The 17,052-nt window shown below is 54.7% G+C and overlaps 1 protein-coding gene across 2 annotated transcripts in view; it reads right to left on the bottom strand.

The window, feature by feature from the left end:
* The window catches only part of KATNB1 (katanin regulatory subunit B1), a 30,218-nt gene that overhangs the window by 5,397 nt on the left and 7,769 nt on the right, over window positions 1-17,052 (bottom strand). For both annotated transcript variants that reach the window (XM_039913518.1, XM_029075848.1), the window contains exons 3-14: window positions 15,506-15,636; window positions 12,211-12,328; window positions 9,515-9,615; window positions 8,409-8,450; window positions 7,790-7,873; window positions 5,905-6,020; window positions 3,348-3,419; window positions 2,821-2,971; window positions 1,602-1,789; window positions 1,294-1,424; window positions 798-848; window positions 562-638 (exon numbers count right to left, since the gene is read on the bottom strand). In XM_039913518.1, the coding sequence (XP_039769452.1) occupies window positions 562-638; window positions 798-848; window positions 1,294-1,424; window positions 1,602-1,789; window positions 2,821-2,971; window positions 3,348-3,419; window positions 5,905-6,020; window positions 7,790-7,873; window positions 8,409-8,450; window positions 9,515-9,615; window positions 12,211-12,328; window positions 15,506-15,636 (1,262 nt within the window). The remainder of the gene's footprint in view (window positions 1-561; window positions 639-797; window positions 849-1,293; window positions 1,425-1,601; window positions 1,790-2,820; window positions 2,972-3,347; window positions 3,420-5,904; window positions 6,021-7,789; window positions 7,874-8,408; window positions 8,451-9,514; window positions 9,616-12,210; window positions 12,329-15,505; window positions 15,637-17,052) is intronic.

The following is a 17,052-nucleotide window of genomic DNA, read 5'->3' as shown; positions in this document are numbered from 1 at the left end:
AGATGAGGTAACCAAGGCACACAGAATTTAGGGGAGGTCACACACCAGATACGAGGTGGAGCTGGGATAAGAACCCAGGTCCTCTGGCTCCCAGGTCCTGTTCTTTCTGCTAGGCCACACTGCTTCCCTCTTTGGCCTGGACTCCCAGACTCATTCATCCTTGGTCTCTGACAAGATCGGATAGTTTCCAGTCAGGGCTGGAAAGACCCAAAATGGCAGCTCTCTCTGGCCCCTGAACTCTCTGATGCCTCTTCCCTCCCAGTCCTCATCCCCTCCCAAAACTCCAACCCCTTTCCGGCCTCCGCCCTCACAATGAGACCCGGACTGTGAGTCCCACGCGGGACGGGGGCTATGTCCAACCTAATTATCCTGAATCTACCACAGTTCTTAGAACAGTGTTCGACGCGCGGCAAAAAGTACCCTGAAAACAAAAAACGACAGTGGTCTTTCCGGCCACGGGCCCATCCCACAGCCCGCCTGACCCCCGACTCCAGGAAGCAGCCTCAGGAGTGCTGTAGTTGGGGTGGGGTCCGTCGAGGACCCCGAGGGCCTCGTACGTACGTTTCCTCTGTTTGGCATTTGAAGTTGGACGTCCATGGCTGAGCTAGGCTTCGCCGCTTCCTTTACAGTGATCGTCTCTGGAGCAAGGACAGAGGGTAAAGGTCACAGTCGGGGTCGGGCCTCGCCAGCAAAAGCCTCAATCGACAGATCGGGCTCGGAGGCGATTGAGGAAAGAGGGGACGGTCAGCCCGTGGACAAGCCGAACCCGCTGACGGAGGTCCGCCCGTCCCACTCACCGTCTTCGGGCGGGGCGGGGAAGGGCTCGCTTCTCCGAGGAGGCGTCCGGCCTGCAGAGGCAAACGTGAGGAGGTCGGGACAGACGGGAGGGCCGTCCGGACGGCCCCTCCTCAGCGCCCGGCCTCTCTCTGACGGGAGCTGCTCTCCGGGAAGGATCCAGGGCCCAGCCAAGATCCTCTGCCTTTCTCTTTGCCTTTCCAGGTGACTCCCCAGGCTGCGGGGTCAGCGCAACCCAGGCCGGCTCGGACTGCCCGGGGGCCGTCAGCTCTCTCCCAGCCCATCTCTCTCCCATCACCCTCCAGAAAGCTCCCACCTCCCTAGAGGCCACCGGCCCTCGAGAGAGGCGAGGAGGCCAAGCCGAGGCCCGGCGAGAGGGAGGCTTCGTCTGGTGGCCGGTGAAAACCTTCCAGCAGACGGTTCGCGGCTGGGAACGCCGGGACCCGGCCCCCAAGGCCGACCAGGGCCGACCCCCGCCGGCTTAGGCCCGAGACTCACTGATGCTGTTCTTGGGCTGGAAGATCTCCTTGTAGTCCTCGGCGTTCTGGATCTCCGCCTTGGACTCCCTCTCATCGCGGTCATCCTCGCTGCTGGGACTGCGCCTTTCGCTCTCCGAGTTCTGCTTCACCCTGCCGCGACCCCCGCCAGGAGCAGGAAGAGGTGGTCGAGGGGGCGGTGGAGGGAAGAGAGGCCCGGAAGGAAGCAAGACGGGGAATGACCTGAGGTCCCCGGCCGGGATTTAAGGCCACCTCGCCCTCCCCCCGGCCCCGGCCCCCTGCCCGCGCCCAGCCCGGTCTCCCCTTCACCTCTGGGGCTTGTTACAGGTGGTGCCGGGCCGCTCGTAGTTGCGCCGGATGGTGGAGCCGACGGGCGGGGGTTGAGCCGCGGGCTTGCTCTCCTGCACCGGCCCCTGGACGACTGTTCCGGATCTGGTGACCCGGTTCAGGTCCACCACGAAAGAAGAGACGTTACTCTGGGAGAAGGACACGCCGATCTGCGGGAGATCAGGAGGGGATATGAGTCAACCAACCAATCAGTCGAACAGTCAGCGGTATGTGGCGAGCTCTCACTGTGTGCACAGCCCCATACAAGCGCTTGGGAGAGTGCAGTACAACCAGTTCGGCTCACAGTCTTCGAGGGAGAGCCGGTCGATCGAATTTATTGAGCGCTTACTGTGAGCAGAGCCCTGTGCTAAGCACTCGGGAGAATACAACAATAGACAGACACAGTCCCTGGCCACAGTGAGCTTACGGGCTACGGGGGGGGGGAGACAGACATTCACATAAATGACGGGAAGGGGAAGCCGCAGAGTATAGGGATCTAGACGGAGGGCCGGGGGCCCTTGGGAGTGAGGCCGGATCCCGGACATCAAGGGATTTAATTCGACCCCGGGGGTCAGAGTTGTCGATCCGGCCTGGCCCAGAGGAGGCAGCCACCGTGGCCAGCCACGATCCCCCTGCCCTGGCGCGCCCGCCGGCTCAGAACAGGCCGAGGATAAGGGCGGCAACTTCCGACCTGTCGCCGTCCTGAGAGGAGTGACAAATGGTCAGCCCCGACAGAAAGCGGGGGGGACCTCTTCATCGTCAGCCAGTCTGCACCGTCGGCCCTGGCAGAATGGGGGCGCCTAGGGAGAAAGGGACGGTGCCCCCACCCTCTGCGCAGTCAGCTGGCCCGCGAACGGCCACGCGACGGACCCGCGAGCCCAATGAATCACCCGCTCTTGATCGGCTCCGGCCTGAGTTTCCGGGAACCTCGGCCTCGCTCACTACTACTAACCTTCCGCGTTTCCGTAGAGCCTGACGGTTTTTTTTTTTTAAGTGAGCGCCCTACTCTATCGCTCCCCGCCCCCCAAGCGGCCCATGCTGTCACACTCATTTTCTAGCGGGGGAAGCCGAGGCCCAGGGGAAACCGCTGGCCATCGTGTGCGGGTTCCCCCTGCTCTGGGCTCTCCCCGCTGAGCCCCGCCTGCCTCCGTCCCTTCCGGGGGCTCCGGGTCCCACCGCTGGGCTCGTAGGCCTCACTCACCAACTGGTTGTTGCAAATGGCCAGGTCGGCCACCTTGCCCCAGTTGACCTGGACCATGTCGAAGCAGCGCTCGGGCTCCCAGCCGTAGACCCGCAGGGAGTCCTGGGAACCGCTGTAGAGGCAGCAGCCGTCTGGGTTGAACAGGATGCTCCTGGGGAAGGGTACGGAGGCAGGGAGAGGGATCGGGGCACGGCCAGCTAACTCTGGCCCCAGGCGACCCGCCACGGCTCTCGCTGGCCAAGGGCCGGGCCTCAAGGCGGGCACTGATCCCCCTTCTCCCCACCGAGTAGAAGGAATCACCATCTGGTCAAAAGCTGACCCCGGGGACACAAGTGGGATCAAAGGACCCAGAAGGGCCTGAACGGGAAACTGAGGCCCGAAGAGAGTAGGCCAGAGTGACGTACTGAGTCTGTGCTGATGCCCCTTGCCTGCCCGTCATCACTCTCCTAGAACTCCCTGGGGGTTTGCGCGGGCACCGCTGCCCTCTGGACCGACGGCTCGGCCCCGGGGGAGACACAGACCCTCACCTGACGGGGCCGGGCTCCCCTTCGATGCAGCTCACCACTTGGAACTTCTCCAAATCCCAGAAGCGGATGGTCCTGCAAAGAGAAGGACACCGGGGACCTCCTGAGCAGATTCCTTTCGGGGCTCTTAGTCCCTGTCTAACCCTCACCCAAAAGCAGCGCAAGGGCCCAAGGACGGTCCCCAGATATCTGCCTAATCACGGTACCGACCACGTTCGGCGGAATCTGTGCCCCGGGCGGGAGCGGAACAGGCGACTAAGCTTTGAGGAGGAAGATTCTACTTCTGGATGCTTCCCCAGTCTCCGACACTGCTGTCAACGGGCACAATAACATCCACCTCGTCGAAAACATTCTGGAGGATTTTACAATGATGCCCTAGGTAACGTCCTAACACTTCACGTTGGCACATTGGTTTCTTCTTTTTTTTTTTTTTTTAGGTATCTGTTAAGCGATTACTAAGTGCCAGGCACTGTTCTACGTGCCGGGGTAAATACAAAGTAATCAGGCTGGACACAATCCCTGCTCCACATGGCGCTCACCGTCTTTAACCCCATTTCACAGGTGAGGTAATTGAGGCACAGAGAAATGAAGCGACTTGCCCAAGGTCACAGAGCAGACAAAGTGGCGGGGCTGGGATTAGAGCGCAGGTCCTTCGGACTCCCAGCCCTGTGCTCTACCAGGCCACACTGCTTCCCCAATTTGTTCCTCGACCGCCCCAGCTATTTATCAATATTTATATGTCTGCCTCCCCATTAGACTGCGGACAGGTCATACGCCTGGAGCTTAAGCATTCTCTTAAGTGCTTAATACACTATGCCCAGAAAGTGCTCAGCAGATACCATTACTGATATTGGGGATATACAAAGATGATCATGCCCACAATTATCACCATCCATATCATCAATGGTATCCATCGAGAGCTTACCGTGTGCAGAGTCCTGTATTAAGTGCTTGAGAGAGTACAATACAACAGAGTTGGTAGACAGGTTCCCTGTCCATAACCGGCTTCCGGCCTAGAGGGTCTGTAATCTTCAGTGAGCGATTAAACCTCCGAGATCACATGTCCACAGTTAAGAGTTGCTCGAACAGCTGGACGATCTCTCTAGACTGTAAGCTCGTCGAGGGCAGGGAAAGTGTCTGTTATACCGGACTCTTCCCAGCGCTCAGTACAGTGCTCTGCATTCAGTAAGCACTCAATAAACACGACTGACGGAGAGAAACCCGGGCCAGGAGACGGTCTGGGTAATCACGCGACTGCAGGCAGTGAGCCCAGCCTCACCGACATCTGGACCCCCCGGACACAGACCACGCGCCACGGCACCGGCCGAGGCGCAGAACTACGATTCCCAAGAACTTCGGGAGCCTTTGAGTTTCCCTCACCTCGGAGACCCCCCCTTCAAGGGTAGAAGGGCTCCATGTCAAAACTCTCGGTCCCAGGCCCGGAGCAGCTTCCCGGAGTCATCCCTCTCCCGCTCTGGAGGAGCCAATGAATTCTCTCGGAGGGACCGGCCCACTCATCCGTCACCGCTTGTTCATAACAACAGCGGCAGCTGCGAGGCCAGTCGGTCTAAGCCACATTTAGGGCCCCGAACCGGTCAGATACTCCTTGACTCTGCACCTCGAGCTAAATGAGGGCAGCGCCGTGGAAAAGACTTGAAGGTAATCCTAATTATTTTCCTTCTCCAAAGCAAGTCCCGAAGGTTCTGGGGATTCGCAAGCAAGACGCCCACGGGTTGCCCGAGGGCACAGAACTGCCCTCCCCAGGTGGAGAGCCTGGGCCTGGCGCACACAGCGAGGGAGACGCAGGCCCTCAGTCCCCAGAATGCCTCCGGAACTGATCCCGAGTAAGGCCCGGGTGCCGGGCCTCTCTCTGGCCGAGCGGGAGGTGGCTCCGGGCCAAAGTGGCGGCTGAGGTGCCACCACAAAAGAATCCTCCATGTAGGCTTGTGCCTGGGTGCTGAGGGGAACCACAAGCCCCGGGATTTTGCGGAGGTATCCGGGTGAGCAAAGCCTTTGAGCTCGGCTGACGACGGGACCCGGGACTTGGGCTCCGGCACGGCGCTAGTGGGAGGAGACTCTAGTTAGGGCTGAGTAAAGCACCACCACCTCAGATCCGATTGCCCGTGCTACGCTCTCTAACTGGACTGGATAAGAGAGAGAGAAAGACCTTCAAAGCCTTATTACTATCAAATCTCCTCCAAGAGGCCTTCCCTAAGCCATATTTCCCCTATTGGCTCTCCCTTAGGCTTCGCCTTTGCACTTGGATCTGTACCCAAGCCCGTGATATTCATCTTACCCTCGATTCCGAGCACTTCTGTCCATTTCCATAATTTAATACCTGTCTCCCCCTCTACCACTGAAAACTCTTTGTGGGCAGGGGATGTGCCCACCGACTCTGTCGTCTTATTCTCTCCCAAGTGGCCGGTACACAGCAAGCACTCAATGAATACCATTGATTGGCTTGCCTCAGAAGCTAAAGTCTGGAGAAGAGCCTAGCGTACGGGGCCCAGAATTCTTCGCTTGACATTTCTCCCTTCCCCTTAGTCTTCCTTGTGCTTACCTATCGGAACTGCCAGATGCTAGGAGGTACTCGTTGGGGTGAAACTCCACGACGCTGACCGGCCCCGTGTGGCCCGGGAACTCAGACATCATCTTTCCAGCGGTCAGGTCCCACAGCTGGAGGAGAGAGAGGAGTCAGCGCCCAGTGGTCGAAATCCCGCGGCCTCCGGCCAGATCCGAGGCCGCTTTAAACCTGAAGAAGATCAGGACCCTGGGTTCCTGGGGGATGAGTAGCCCTCCCAGGAATGGGGTTTCACAGGGATGCGGCTGAGCCAGGGCTGCGGGGACCACCGGCTCAGTCGGCCCCTAACACAACCGCACGGGTGAAGAGGAGCCCAGGCCTGGCAGCCCCTCGGCTGATTTGCTTCGCTCCCTCCCCTTGTCCTGCCACCCCCTGAAGCCTCAAAGAGAGGATTGCAGAGTTCCAGTGGGCCAGTTTGATGGGACATGGGGGTCCGGCCTGATCTGTGGGGTTGGGGTTCGGGGGCCAGATTCCCCTCATTGGGCCCAGGCTGGGCAGCTTTCTAATTCACAAGCTGCAGCTCCTTCAACCTCTTCTCTGCTCTGTCCCTCCAGCCCTCCTTTAGGGCCCGGAGGGTGCCCTAAGGTCGACCATCAAGGCTTTTCCCTTTCCCACTAGAACAGGCCAGCTTCTTTATTCTCTCTCATCTACCTTTTTTTTTTTTTTGTACTTATTAAGTGCTTAACTATATGCCAAGCACTATTTTAAGTGCTGGGGTAGATACAAGCTATTCAGGTTGGACACAACCCATGTAATGATAATGGTATTTGTTAAACAGAGAAGCAGCATGGCTCAGTGGAAAGAGCATGGGCTATGGAGTCAGGGGTCATGAGTTCGCATCCCGGCTCTGCCACTTGTCAGCTGTGTGACTGTGGGCAAGTCACTTAACTTCTCTGTGCCTCGGTTACCTCATCTGCAAAATGGGGATTAAGACTGTGAGCCCCACGTGGGACAACCTGATTCCCCTGTGTCTACCCCAGCGCTTAGAACAGTGCTCTGCACATAGTAAGTGCTTAACAAATACCAACATTATTAAACACTTACTATGTGCCAGGCACTGTTCTAAGCGCTGGTTAGGTTCAACATATCAAGTTGGACACCGTCCATGTCTCACATGGGGCTCACAGTCTTAATCCCCACTTTACAGAAGAGGTAACTGAGGCATAGAGAATAATTATCATAATAATGATGGTATTTGTTAAGCGCTATGTGCCAAGCGCTGTTCTAAGCACTGGGGGAGATACAAGCTAATCAGGTGGTCCCACGTGGGCTAGTCTGAATCCCCATTTTACAGAAGAGGTAACTGAGGCATAGAGAATAATCATCATAATAAAGATGGTATTTGTTAAGCGCTATGTGCCAAGCGCTGTTCTAAGCACTGGGGTAGATACAAGCTAATCAGGTGGTCCCACGTGGGCTAGTCTTAATCCTCATTTTGCAGAAGAGGTAACTGAGGCACAGAGAAGCGAAGTGACTGGCCCAAGATCACACAGCAGACGACTGGCAGAGCTGGGATTAGAAACCAGGTCCTTTTGGTTTCCAAGCCCATGCTCTATCCACTAGGCCATGCTGTTTTACGTCACTTTACTTCTCTGTGCCTCAGTTCCCTCATCTGTAAAATGGGGATTAAGACTGTGAGCCGCACGTGGGACAACCTGATTACCCTGTACCTACCCCAGCGCTCAGAACAGTGCTCGGCACGTCGTAAGCGCTTAACAAATACCAACATTATTATTCTTAATATCCGTTTGCTAATTCTCCCGCCAGCTATCGGGTGGGGGAGGACCGTGAAGGTGCTCCAATGTAACGGACAAACATCCTAAAGGAGTCGGACGGAGAGGGTGGAGAACGGGTCCGGGACTACCTTGACAGTGTGGTCATCTGCAGCGGAGGCCAGCCACTTCCCATCGGGGCTGAATCGGAGGCACCTCACCGCCTGGGTGTGACCCTGGGGAACACAGCACGCACGGCTCAGACTCCCGCCCGGAGGACGTCACCCCCTCTCTACCGGGCGCAGCCCGAACCCGGTGCGGGAGGTTGAGTCAGGTGCCCATTTCCAACCTAACGGGTCCCAGTGCCGTACCCTCCCAAAACCAGTCTCTCTAACACGGCAGAGACGGAGTCCACCGCTGGAAGGACCCCCGTCCTGACCATCGCGAGCGCTGTTGATGATCCCAAGCGGGAAAGGGAATCTGGAAGGTTGTGGTGTGGGAGCCAGCCCCTTTCCCCGGTCTCTGGGGCACTGCCCGAAGGACCGGCAGCTCCGGGAGCAAGTCCGATCGATACCTCTGAGGAGCCTGACAACAGTGCGCCATACTGACTCCGGGGCGCTGCTCAAGCGTTCTTGGAGGGTTTTCTTCCTCTAGCGAGCACCAGTTGGTTGGTTTAAATTACAAGCTAAACTCAAGAGGAGAAGCCCGAATCCTGCCCTCCAAGAAAGACCCGTTCCTTCTCCCGACTCGGATCGGCCCCCAGGATCTTACCCGGTACCGGAAGACGCAGCCTTTCCTCCGGATGTCCCAGAGCTGTGGAGGGGAGAACCGGAGAATCATCATCGTCAATCGCATTTACTGAGCGCTGTGTGCAGAGCACTGTACTGAGCGCTTGGGAGAGTACACTATACCAGAGTTGGTATAGACATGTACCCTGCCCACAAGGAGCTTAAGGTCTAAAGGGGGTGAGAGAGACGAATAAATTACGGGTATGTACTTAAGTGCTTTGAGGCTGAGGGCGGTAGGGTGAATTAAAGGGTACAAATCCAAGTGTGAGGGAGACAGAGAAGGGAGAAGGAGAAGGAGAAATGAGGGCTTAGTGGGGGAAGGCCTCTTGGAAGAGATGTGATTTTACTAAAGCTCTGAAGATGGGAGAGCGATGGTCTGTCAGATATGAGGGGGAGGGGCTTCCAGGCCAGAGGCAGGACGGAGAAGGAGGGATTAGTATCCCGGGAGCGCCAGACTAACCTGGGATGCGGATGGGCTCAACAAAACTCATCTCCAATAACACTTGGAGTGATCTGGGACAGAAACCCAGACCAGAAAGGATCTCTGAGTATCGCCCTTCCAGAATGCCAAGGGAATTGTTTTGGGGAGGAGCGAAGTTCCGGAAACAGTTATTGCTATGGCCTGCAAACCGCTGGAATACCAGGTCAAGCACGGAACATCCACATTTAGAATATGAGCAACTGAAAAAAAAAAATAATCATCCAACCCTACCCACCAGCTTTCCTTCCGTCTCTTCTGTGAAACGGGCACTGAAAGAATCTCTTGACACAGGGGAAGGGGGGAAGGGCCTAGTGGATAGAATTTGGGCCCTGGGAGTCAAAAGGACCTGGGTTGTAATCTGGGGTTCCGTCATTCCTCTCCTGTGTGACCTTAGGCAAGCCACTTCACTTCTCTGCACCTCAGTTACCTCCGCTGTAAAATGGGCATTAAGACTGTAAGCCCTACGTGGGACATGGTCTGCGTCCAACCTGATTAGCTCGTATCTACCCCAGCGCTTAGTACAGTGCCTGGCACATAGAAAGCGCTTAACAAATACCATTAAAAATTTAAAAAAAAAAAAAGAAGAGTACATTAGGGATGAGTCTCACCTTGATGTTTGTATCCTGGGAGCCAGAGGCTACAAACTCCCCATAGGGATGGAAGTCCAGGCTGCAGATGTTGGCTTTGTGTCCCATTAACGTACGAAGAACTGCCCCAAGAGAAGATATGGTCAGGGACCAGAGATTAGGCCAGTGCAATCAGGACGGATTTCTCACCCAGCTGTTCTTGCCGTTAGCTAAGCCACCGGCGAAGACATCCGGGGGCCCCAGGGACAGATGCGTGCGGGCCCCTCCCATCTTGACATTTCCCACAGTGACCCACCGCTACGGGGAAAAAGACTTGCAATTTGTGTCAGAAGACTGCCAAACTCTATTCCAAACTCAAGGCCAAACTTTCAAAATTTGCCAAGAGAGGAGTCGTCAGTGAGGGAGCACCTCATCTACCACAGGTTCGAGGAAACCGAAACCCATCTGGTTCACGGTGCGAGAAACTCTAATGAGCCCAAAGCAGGAGGGCCAAGTCAGCCATTTTAGAAAATCCATCACATTTTAGAATACTATTTTTCCCAATCTCATTTTGCCCTTTTTAAACACAAACATCCCCTTGTACACTAAACCGAGTGAAGCTCTGTGGAAAATCTCTGCCCCGGATACCAAGATATATGGAAAAGGACAGTGTTTTTTGTTGGCTTGTTTTTTCCACTCCACTTCTGTCTTGACCGCCCTCCCAGGACAAACAAAGCACTGTAGCGCCAGTGTCCCGGCACGAATTTTACTGGAGGAAACAGCGGAGAGGAACGTTGAAAACCCCCGGTTCAGGTTCCCCGGGTGGTAGGACACCACCGGGACACAAACGGCAGATCTGCGGGGACCTCCCGTCTCGGGGAGATCCGTTTAGAAATCCTGAAATCACCCGGTGAGGGTGGCGGACCCTGCTCCGTCTGGGGTGGTTTCGGGCACCGCCACCCAGGTTTCCGGAGGGAGATATCTGGCCCTCTGTCACTCGGGCAGAGCACCCGCCCATTGTCCTCTGCCTGGAATGGGAGGATCTGGTACATCGGCATTCTTTATACATGATTCTTCCTCCTCACTGCCAGGTTTCCTCACTTCCCTCACGTTGGGAGCAGGAGCACATGGAATCCTAAAAGGTCCCCACGTTCTCCTTTCTGTACAGGCCAGGGCCAATTTCCCCGCTCCACTCTGCCCGGCTAAATATGGCATTCGATGCATACTTCATTTTTATGTTTTATGCATGCAGTATTCCAAGAAGCACTGAGCCCAAATTCTGCAAGTCAGAAGACGTGAGTTCTAGTTCTGACTCTGTCACTGGCCTCCTTGGGGGGGCCTTTGGCAAATCACTTAACCTCTCTCTGGGCCTTAGCGTCCTTATCCTTACAATGGGGATAATTAGATCGGCCTGTCCTACTCCATAGGGAAGTAGTTAGAGTGATGATAACAACGATCTGTAGGGAAATTGTTAGGATAAACTGAAGCTCCCTATAGGCAGGGAACACGTCTGCTAATTCTACTGTATTGTACTCTCCCAAGAGCTTAGTACTGGCTCTCTGCACGCGATACGTGCTCAATAAATACGATCGATTGATAATTGATATGAACAGATTTTGGAAAAAGAAAAATGCTATATGACTTTAGGATATTTTTATGATGGTAACAGTATCCGAGGGAATTTCCGCAGGCCGAAAGTTTTAACTTCCAAGATTTGTGGGAAGATCTCTTTTTTTTTTGTATGAAAATGCTACAATGACAGCCAGAGAAAAGTGCACGTGGCAGAGAAAATAAAATCTAATGAATTCAAATCTTTCACAATCTTAAGGGAGTTTCTTAGATTGTAAGCACCCTTTTGAGGGGGCAGGGACTAATTCTTATCCACGTACTTATTCCCGGCTCTTAATATGGTGCTTAATAAATACTATTGCTCCTACTAACAATCTCAATCCTATTTTTGCCCTTTGTTCTTAGTGCTGCAGAGTCATTTAAGTCGACAGAATCTCCCCAGATCCAGTGGCCCTTTTCAAACAAAAGCCATTTAATTTCCTTGCCCCGTTGGCATCTCTTGGGCCTGCAACGGGGACGGGGTTTCCTGAATAGCCAGACCCGGTTCGGCTCACTGACGGTTTTTCTTCCTTTGAAGGGGTTAAATGGGCTTTAGTTTCTCTCGGCAGGTCTATGCCCCTTGGGCCCTCAACCGTCACTGAGCAGGGCTCACCCCAGTCTCATTAGGTAAATGAAGTAAGCGATAATAATAATTATGGTACTTGCTAAGCTCTTACGAGACGTCAAGTGACTTGCCCAAGGTCAAACAGCAGGTATGTGGCGGAGCCGGGATTAGAACCCACATCCTCCCGACGCCCAGGCCCGTGCTCTGCTCACTACGCCATGCTGCTTCTCTAAGCCACGTCGCTTCCCTGAGAGAATCTTATCCAGATTTGAGAATTCAAGAAGGATAAGAATCTTCTCCAGGTCCTAAGGGCCAGGAAATTCAGAGGAAAGACAGCCAGAACCCGTTCTGAGGAAAAGCGGCCTAGGATTTTAGCTCACACAGCTGGGTGGGGAAGCTCTGGGGGTCATCAATTCTCTCTTTACCCCAGACGTCCTGTCCTCAAGAGAAGGTCCCGGTGGGCTACGTGGTGAAAGCAGTGTCCCTTCTGTCCCCCCTGCAGGGCACTAGGGCCGAAGAGACGGAAGGGAGGACCCCTTTGAGGAAGGCGAGAAACCCAACCTACTTTTGGCAGCTTCCAGATCCCACACCCGAATCGAGCCCGACTGAGATCCGGCCACGATGAGCTCCTCGGGGGTGTTGAGGCGAACGCTCTCCACTGGCGAGGTGTGGCCTGTCAAACTCTGTGAACAGCAGAAAGCAGTTGACATTTCTCAGGAACGTCTGTTATACTGTCCTCTCCCAAGCGCTTAGTACAGTGCCCTGCATACGGTAAGCGTTCAATATATACCACTAATTTCTCCCTGGCACCCCGACAGCCCCTCTCCTATTCAGCCGCTTCAGAAAATGAAAAAACTTTTACAGAGTTAAAGGTTCTCAAGGCCACAGTAACTCAGCACCCTACCAACACCCAGAAGCCACACAGTGGGTACAGTTAGGGGCTGATGTCGGTTGGCATCCGGGACTTCCTTTCAAATTCTCCCAAAGCCTGGAGGGTAACCTTCATTCAGTAGTATTTATTGAGCGCTTACTATGTGCAGAGCACTGTACTAAGCGCTCGGAATGAACAAGTTGGCAACAGATAGAGACAGTCCCTGCCGTCTGACGGGCTTACGGTCTAATCGGGGGAGACGGGCGGACGAGAACGATGGCGATAAACAGAGTCGAGGGGAAGAACATCTCGTAAAAACCGATGGCAACTAGATAGAATCGAGGCGAGGTACATTTCATTAACAAAATAAATAGGGTAACCGTGACTTCAGCCGCAGAGCGGGTGGACGGCCACGCTCCCCAAAGGCTAGGCCGAGCAGCCCGGGGAGGACGGCTCAATTCTCACCCCAACCAGTCCAGGGTTGATGTCAGAGCTACTTTATGCCCAGCCTGGGAGAAGCCCCGGGAACCGGGTTCTCTCTCTGGCCTGGAACTTCCTTTCCCTTACTCTCCCCACTCTCCCCACCTTCAAAACCCTCCTAAAATCATGCCTCCTCCAAGATGTCTTCCCTAAGCCCACCTTTCTCCTATCCGGCCTCCCCTCTGGGTCGACACGACCCTCGGCTGGGACCCCCCCGGCCTTAAGCGATCTGACCCTCACCCCAGGTCTACGGCACTTACGTACATATCCTTGAACTCTACTATTTCTCCCAGCCGTAGTTTCTTTTAATGTCTGTCTCTCCACGTAGACTGCACGCTCCTCATGGGAAGGATCACATCTACCAACTCAACCGTATTGCTTTTTCCTAAGGCTTACTGCCAGGCACGCGGTAAGCGCTCGGTAAGTACCTCGTTTATCAGGCACCGGTCTGGGACAGTGAGGTGTGGGGAGGAAGGGGGAAAGGCAAGCATCGTCTTATCCTGAGTCTCGGGCTGAGAGCCAGGGATCGGGAAGCAGCCAACGGCTTCCCAGATCCCGGTCCCAAATGCCGGCCCCACCTAACCACACCAGGCCACTGCAGGTGAGACAGTCGGGCTTCAGCCAGGAACGGTTACCCCTGCTACCAATTCTCAGAGTCACTGATTTATTCTGGGGACGATTACCTGAGGCAACCTGGGGAACGGCTCCCGGGTCCTCTGAACACAGCTCCTCTGAGTTTCAGGTGACCGGCCTCTTCCCACTCCCACAATCTCATCCCGAACGGATCCCAAGACTGCTTCCCAAATTTCATAATAGTCAGGGTGGTATTTGTTGAGCGCTTTCTCCCCCCCCCCCATGATATTTGTTATGTGCCAGGCCCTGTACTAAGCACTGGGATAGATGCAAGCTAATGCACCATGTCCCACAAGGGGCTCACAGTCTTAATCCCCATTTTACAGATGAGGTAACTGAGGCCCAGAGAAGTGAATTGCCCAAAGTCACACAGCAAACAAGTGGATGAGCCGGGATTAGGTCCCTCTGACTTCCAGGCCCGTGATCTTTCCACTAGGCCATGCTGCTGCTTCTACTCTTACAGAGTAGCACACACTGTGCTAAGAGCTGGGGTAGACATGGGATAATCAGATCAGGCACGGCCCCTGTCCCGCCTGGTGCTCACAGAAATACTATCTCCAAAGTCAGTCGGTGTTATTTATTGAGCGCTGAACTGTGTGTGATCATGTTGGTATTTGTTAAGCGCTTACTGGGTGCCGAGCACTGTTCTAAGCGCTGGGGGAGATACAGCGTAATCAGGTTGTCCCACGTGGGGCTCACACACTTTTAATCCCCATTTCACAGATGAGGGAACTGAGGCGCAGAGAAGTCAAGTGACTTGCCCACGGTCACCCAGCTGACAAGTGGCAGAGCCGGGAGTCGAACTCGGGACCTCTGACTCCGAAGCCCAGGTTCTTTCCCCTGAGCCACGCTGCTTCTCTGTGTAGAGCACTGTACTAAGCGCTCGGGAGAGTACAAGATAACAGCCCCATTCCCCACCCACAGCGAGCTGGAGTGAGACAACCGGGACGCCGGGAGCCAGAAGCAGCTGCAAACTGGCGGCTGGCCAGGGAGGTGAAAGAGACAGAGTTGCCTACCAGCGCCAAACTTCGTTCCTCACACCCGCTCCTCTTTGCCCTTCTCTCCGAAGACCCTGACCTGTGTGAGGTCGCGTGAGCCTGATCGGGTAAGGAGCCGGACCACGGTTAAGAATCACCTCAGCGCTTCCCAACAATACAATAATAATAACGTTGGTATCCGTTAAGCTCTTATTATGCGCAAAGCACCGTTCTAAGCGCTGGGGGATACAAGGTGATCAGGCTGTCCCTCATGGGGCTCACAGTCTTCATCCCCATTTTACAGATGAGGGAACTGAGGCCCAGAGAAGTTAAGTGACTTGCCCGAAGTCACAAAGCTGACGAGTGGCGGAGCCGGCATTAGAACCCGTGACCCCTGACTCCCAAGCCCGGGCTCTTTCCCTTGAGCCACGCTGCTTCTCTAGCCACACATCTGTGCAGGCCAGGAAGCTCCAGGCAGGAAAAAGGGCCCAGCAGAGTCCTCGTAATAATAATGTTGGTATTTGTTAAGCGCTTCCTATGTGCAGAGCACTGTTCTAAGCGCTGGGGGAGATCCAGGGTCATCAGCTGGTCCCACGTGAGGCTCACAGCCTTCATCCCCGTTTTACAGATGAGGCACAGCGAAGTTAAGTGACTTGCCCGCAGTCACACAGCCGAGAAGTGGCAGAGCCGGGATCATCAATCAATCCGTGCTATTTACGGAGCGCCTTTTATGTGCAGAGCACTGGACTAAGCGCGTGGGACAGTACAAACTACAACAGAATCGGCGGCCACGTTCCCCGTCCATTACGAACTTACAGTTTAGGGGGTGCTCGTGCCGGTCTCTCTACCGGCCAAAGACCGATCGGCTCCCACTCTGGGCTAGTACAGCCTTTACTTACCATGATACAGTTGGGCTTATTAATGGACCACAGATTGACCCGACAGTCATCTCCTCCGGTTGCCAGCAGCCGCCCCGAGGCCTTGCCCAGCACCAACGAGGACACGTTGCTGGCGTGGGCCACGATCTCCTCTGGAGAGGAAAGAGACAAGGGACGCAATTCACAGTCAGCAAGAACGCCGCCTAGTCAACCACGCACCGTGGACCAAGCGCTTTATCCCTGAAATATGTCCTCGCGTTTCCTAGGAAGGCGTAGTCAGCCAAAGCTCAGAAGGAAATGACACTTCCGGGATGTTACCTGTCTCGTTCCGGTACGTTTCCCGAAGAACATCTACGGTTCGCCACCCTTCCCCGCACTTTTTAGCCTCCGTACATCAGTCCCCTGCCCAGCATCTACCTTCTTCTCTCTAATCATCGCGTTGGCAGGTTGGGAGGAAGTTGTAGACTACGAGTTGGAATCAACTTAGCCGATTCCTGGCTTGATTTCCAACTCAATGAGTAACTCTAGGCAAGGCTCTTCTCTTTGTACCTCGGTTTCTCCCCCAAAGACACCCGCCTCTAGGCTGTGGCCATTCATTCGGGAGTATGTACTATGTAAGCGCTTGGAAATTACAAGAGTAGAAGACCTGGTCATCATCCTCGAGGAATTTACAATCCGGCGAGAAAGACAGACACGTGATGTAAACGAATAACGAGCACAAGAGGACAACGTAGATCCGACAGGTAATGACAACAATAATCGTTGTATTTGTGAAGTACTCACTAGGCGCCGAGCACTGGGGCAGATACAAAAGAATCAGATGAGACGTAACCCCTGTTCCGCCTGGACCTCGCAGTCTAAGCAGGAGGAGGAAAGGGCACTGAAGCCCCGTTTTACAGATAAGGAAACTGAGGCACAGAGGTTAAAGTGACTCGCCCAAGGTCACACGGCAAGCAAGTGGCAGAGCAGGGATCAGAACCCAGATCCCGTGACTTCCAGATCTGGGTTCTTTCCACTACGCCGCGGTGCTTCGAAGGTAACAGCGGATGTATGGGAAAATGAATGTGTGACGAAACACGAATAAGGAAATCAGTGTACAGGTAGGAATAGCAGTGTGGTCTAGTGGACAGAGCACGGGCCTGGGAGTCGGAGGACCTGGGTTCTGATCCCGACCCTGCCACGTCTGCTTTGTGATTCTGGGCAAGTCATTTAACTTCTCTGTGCCTCAGTTCCCTCACCTGTAAAACGAGGATTAAGACTGTAAGCCCCATGTGGGACATGGACGGTGTCCAACCTGATTAGCCTGTACCCACCCCAGCGCTTAGTACACTGCTCGGCACATGGTAAGCGCTTAACAAATACCACAGTTCTTCTTCTTCTTCTTCTTAAACCCCAGAGGCTCTGGGTAGGGTACGACCTTCCGACTACCCCCGTCAGTCTGTAAGCTTGTTGTGGGCAGGGAATGTGTCAACCACCTCTTAAACCGTCCTCTCCCAAGCACTTAGCGCGGTGTTCTGCACACAGAAAGCGCTCAATAAATAGTGACTGATTGATAAGACCGGTTTGCT

This window comes from Ornithorhynchus anatinus, chromosome 11, assembly GCF_004115215.2.
Source record: "Ornithorhynchus anatinus isolate Pmale09 chromosome 11, mOrnAna1.pri.v4, whole genome shotgun sequence".
Classification (NCBI taxonomy): Eukaryota; Metazoa; Chordata; class Mammalia; order Monotremata; family Ornithorhynchidae; genus Ornithorhynchus; species Ornithorhynchus anatinus.
The sequence above is the reverse complement of the archived record's forward strand: the minus strand, read 5'-3'. Positions and strand labels throughout refer to the sequence as shown.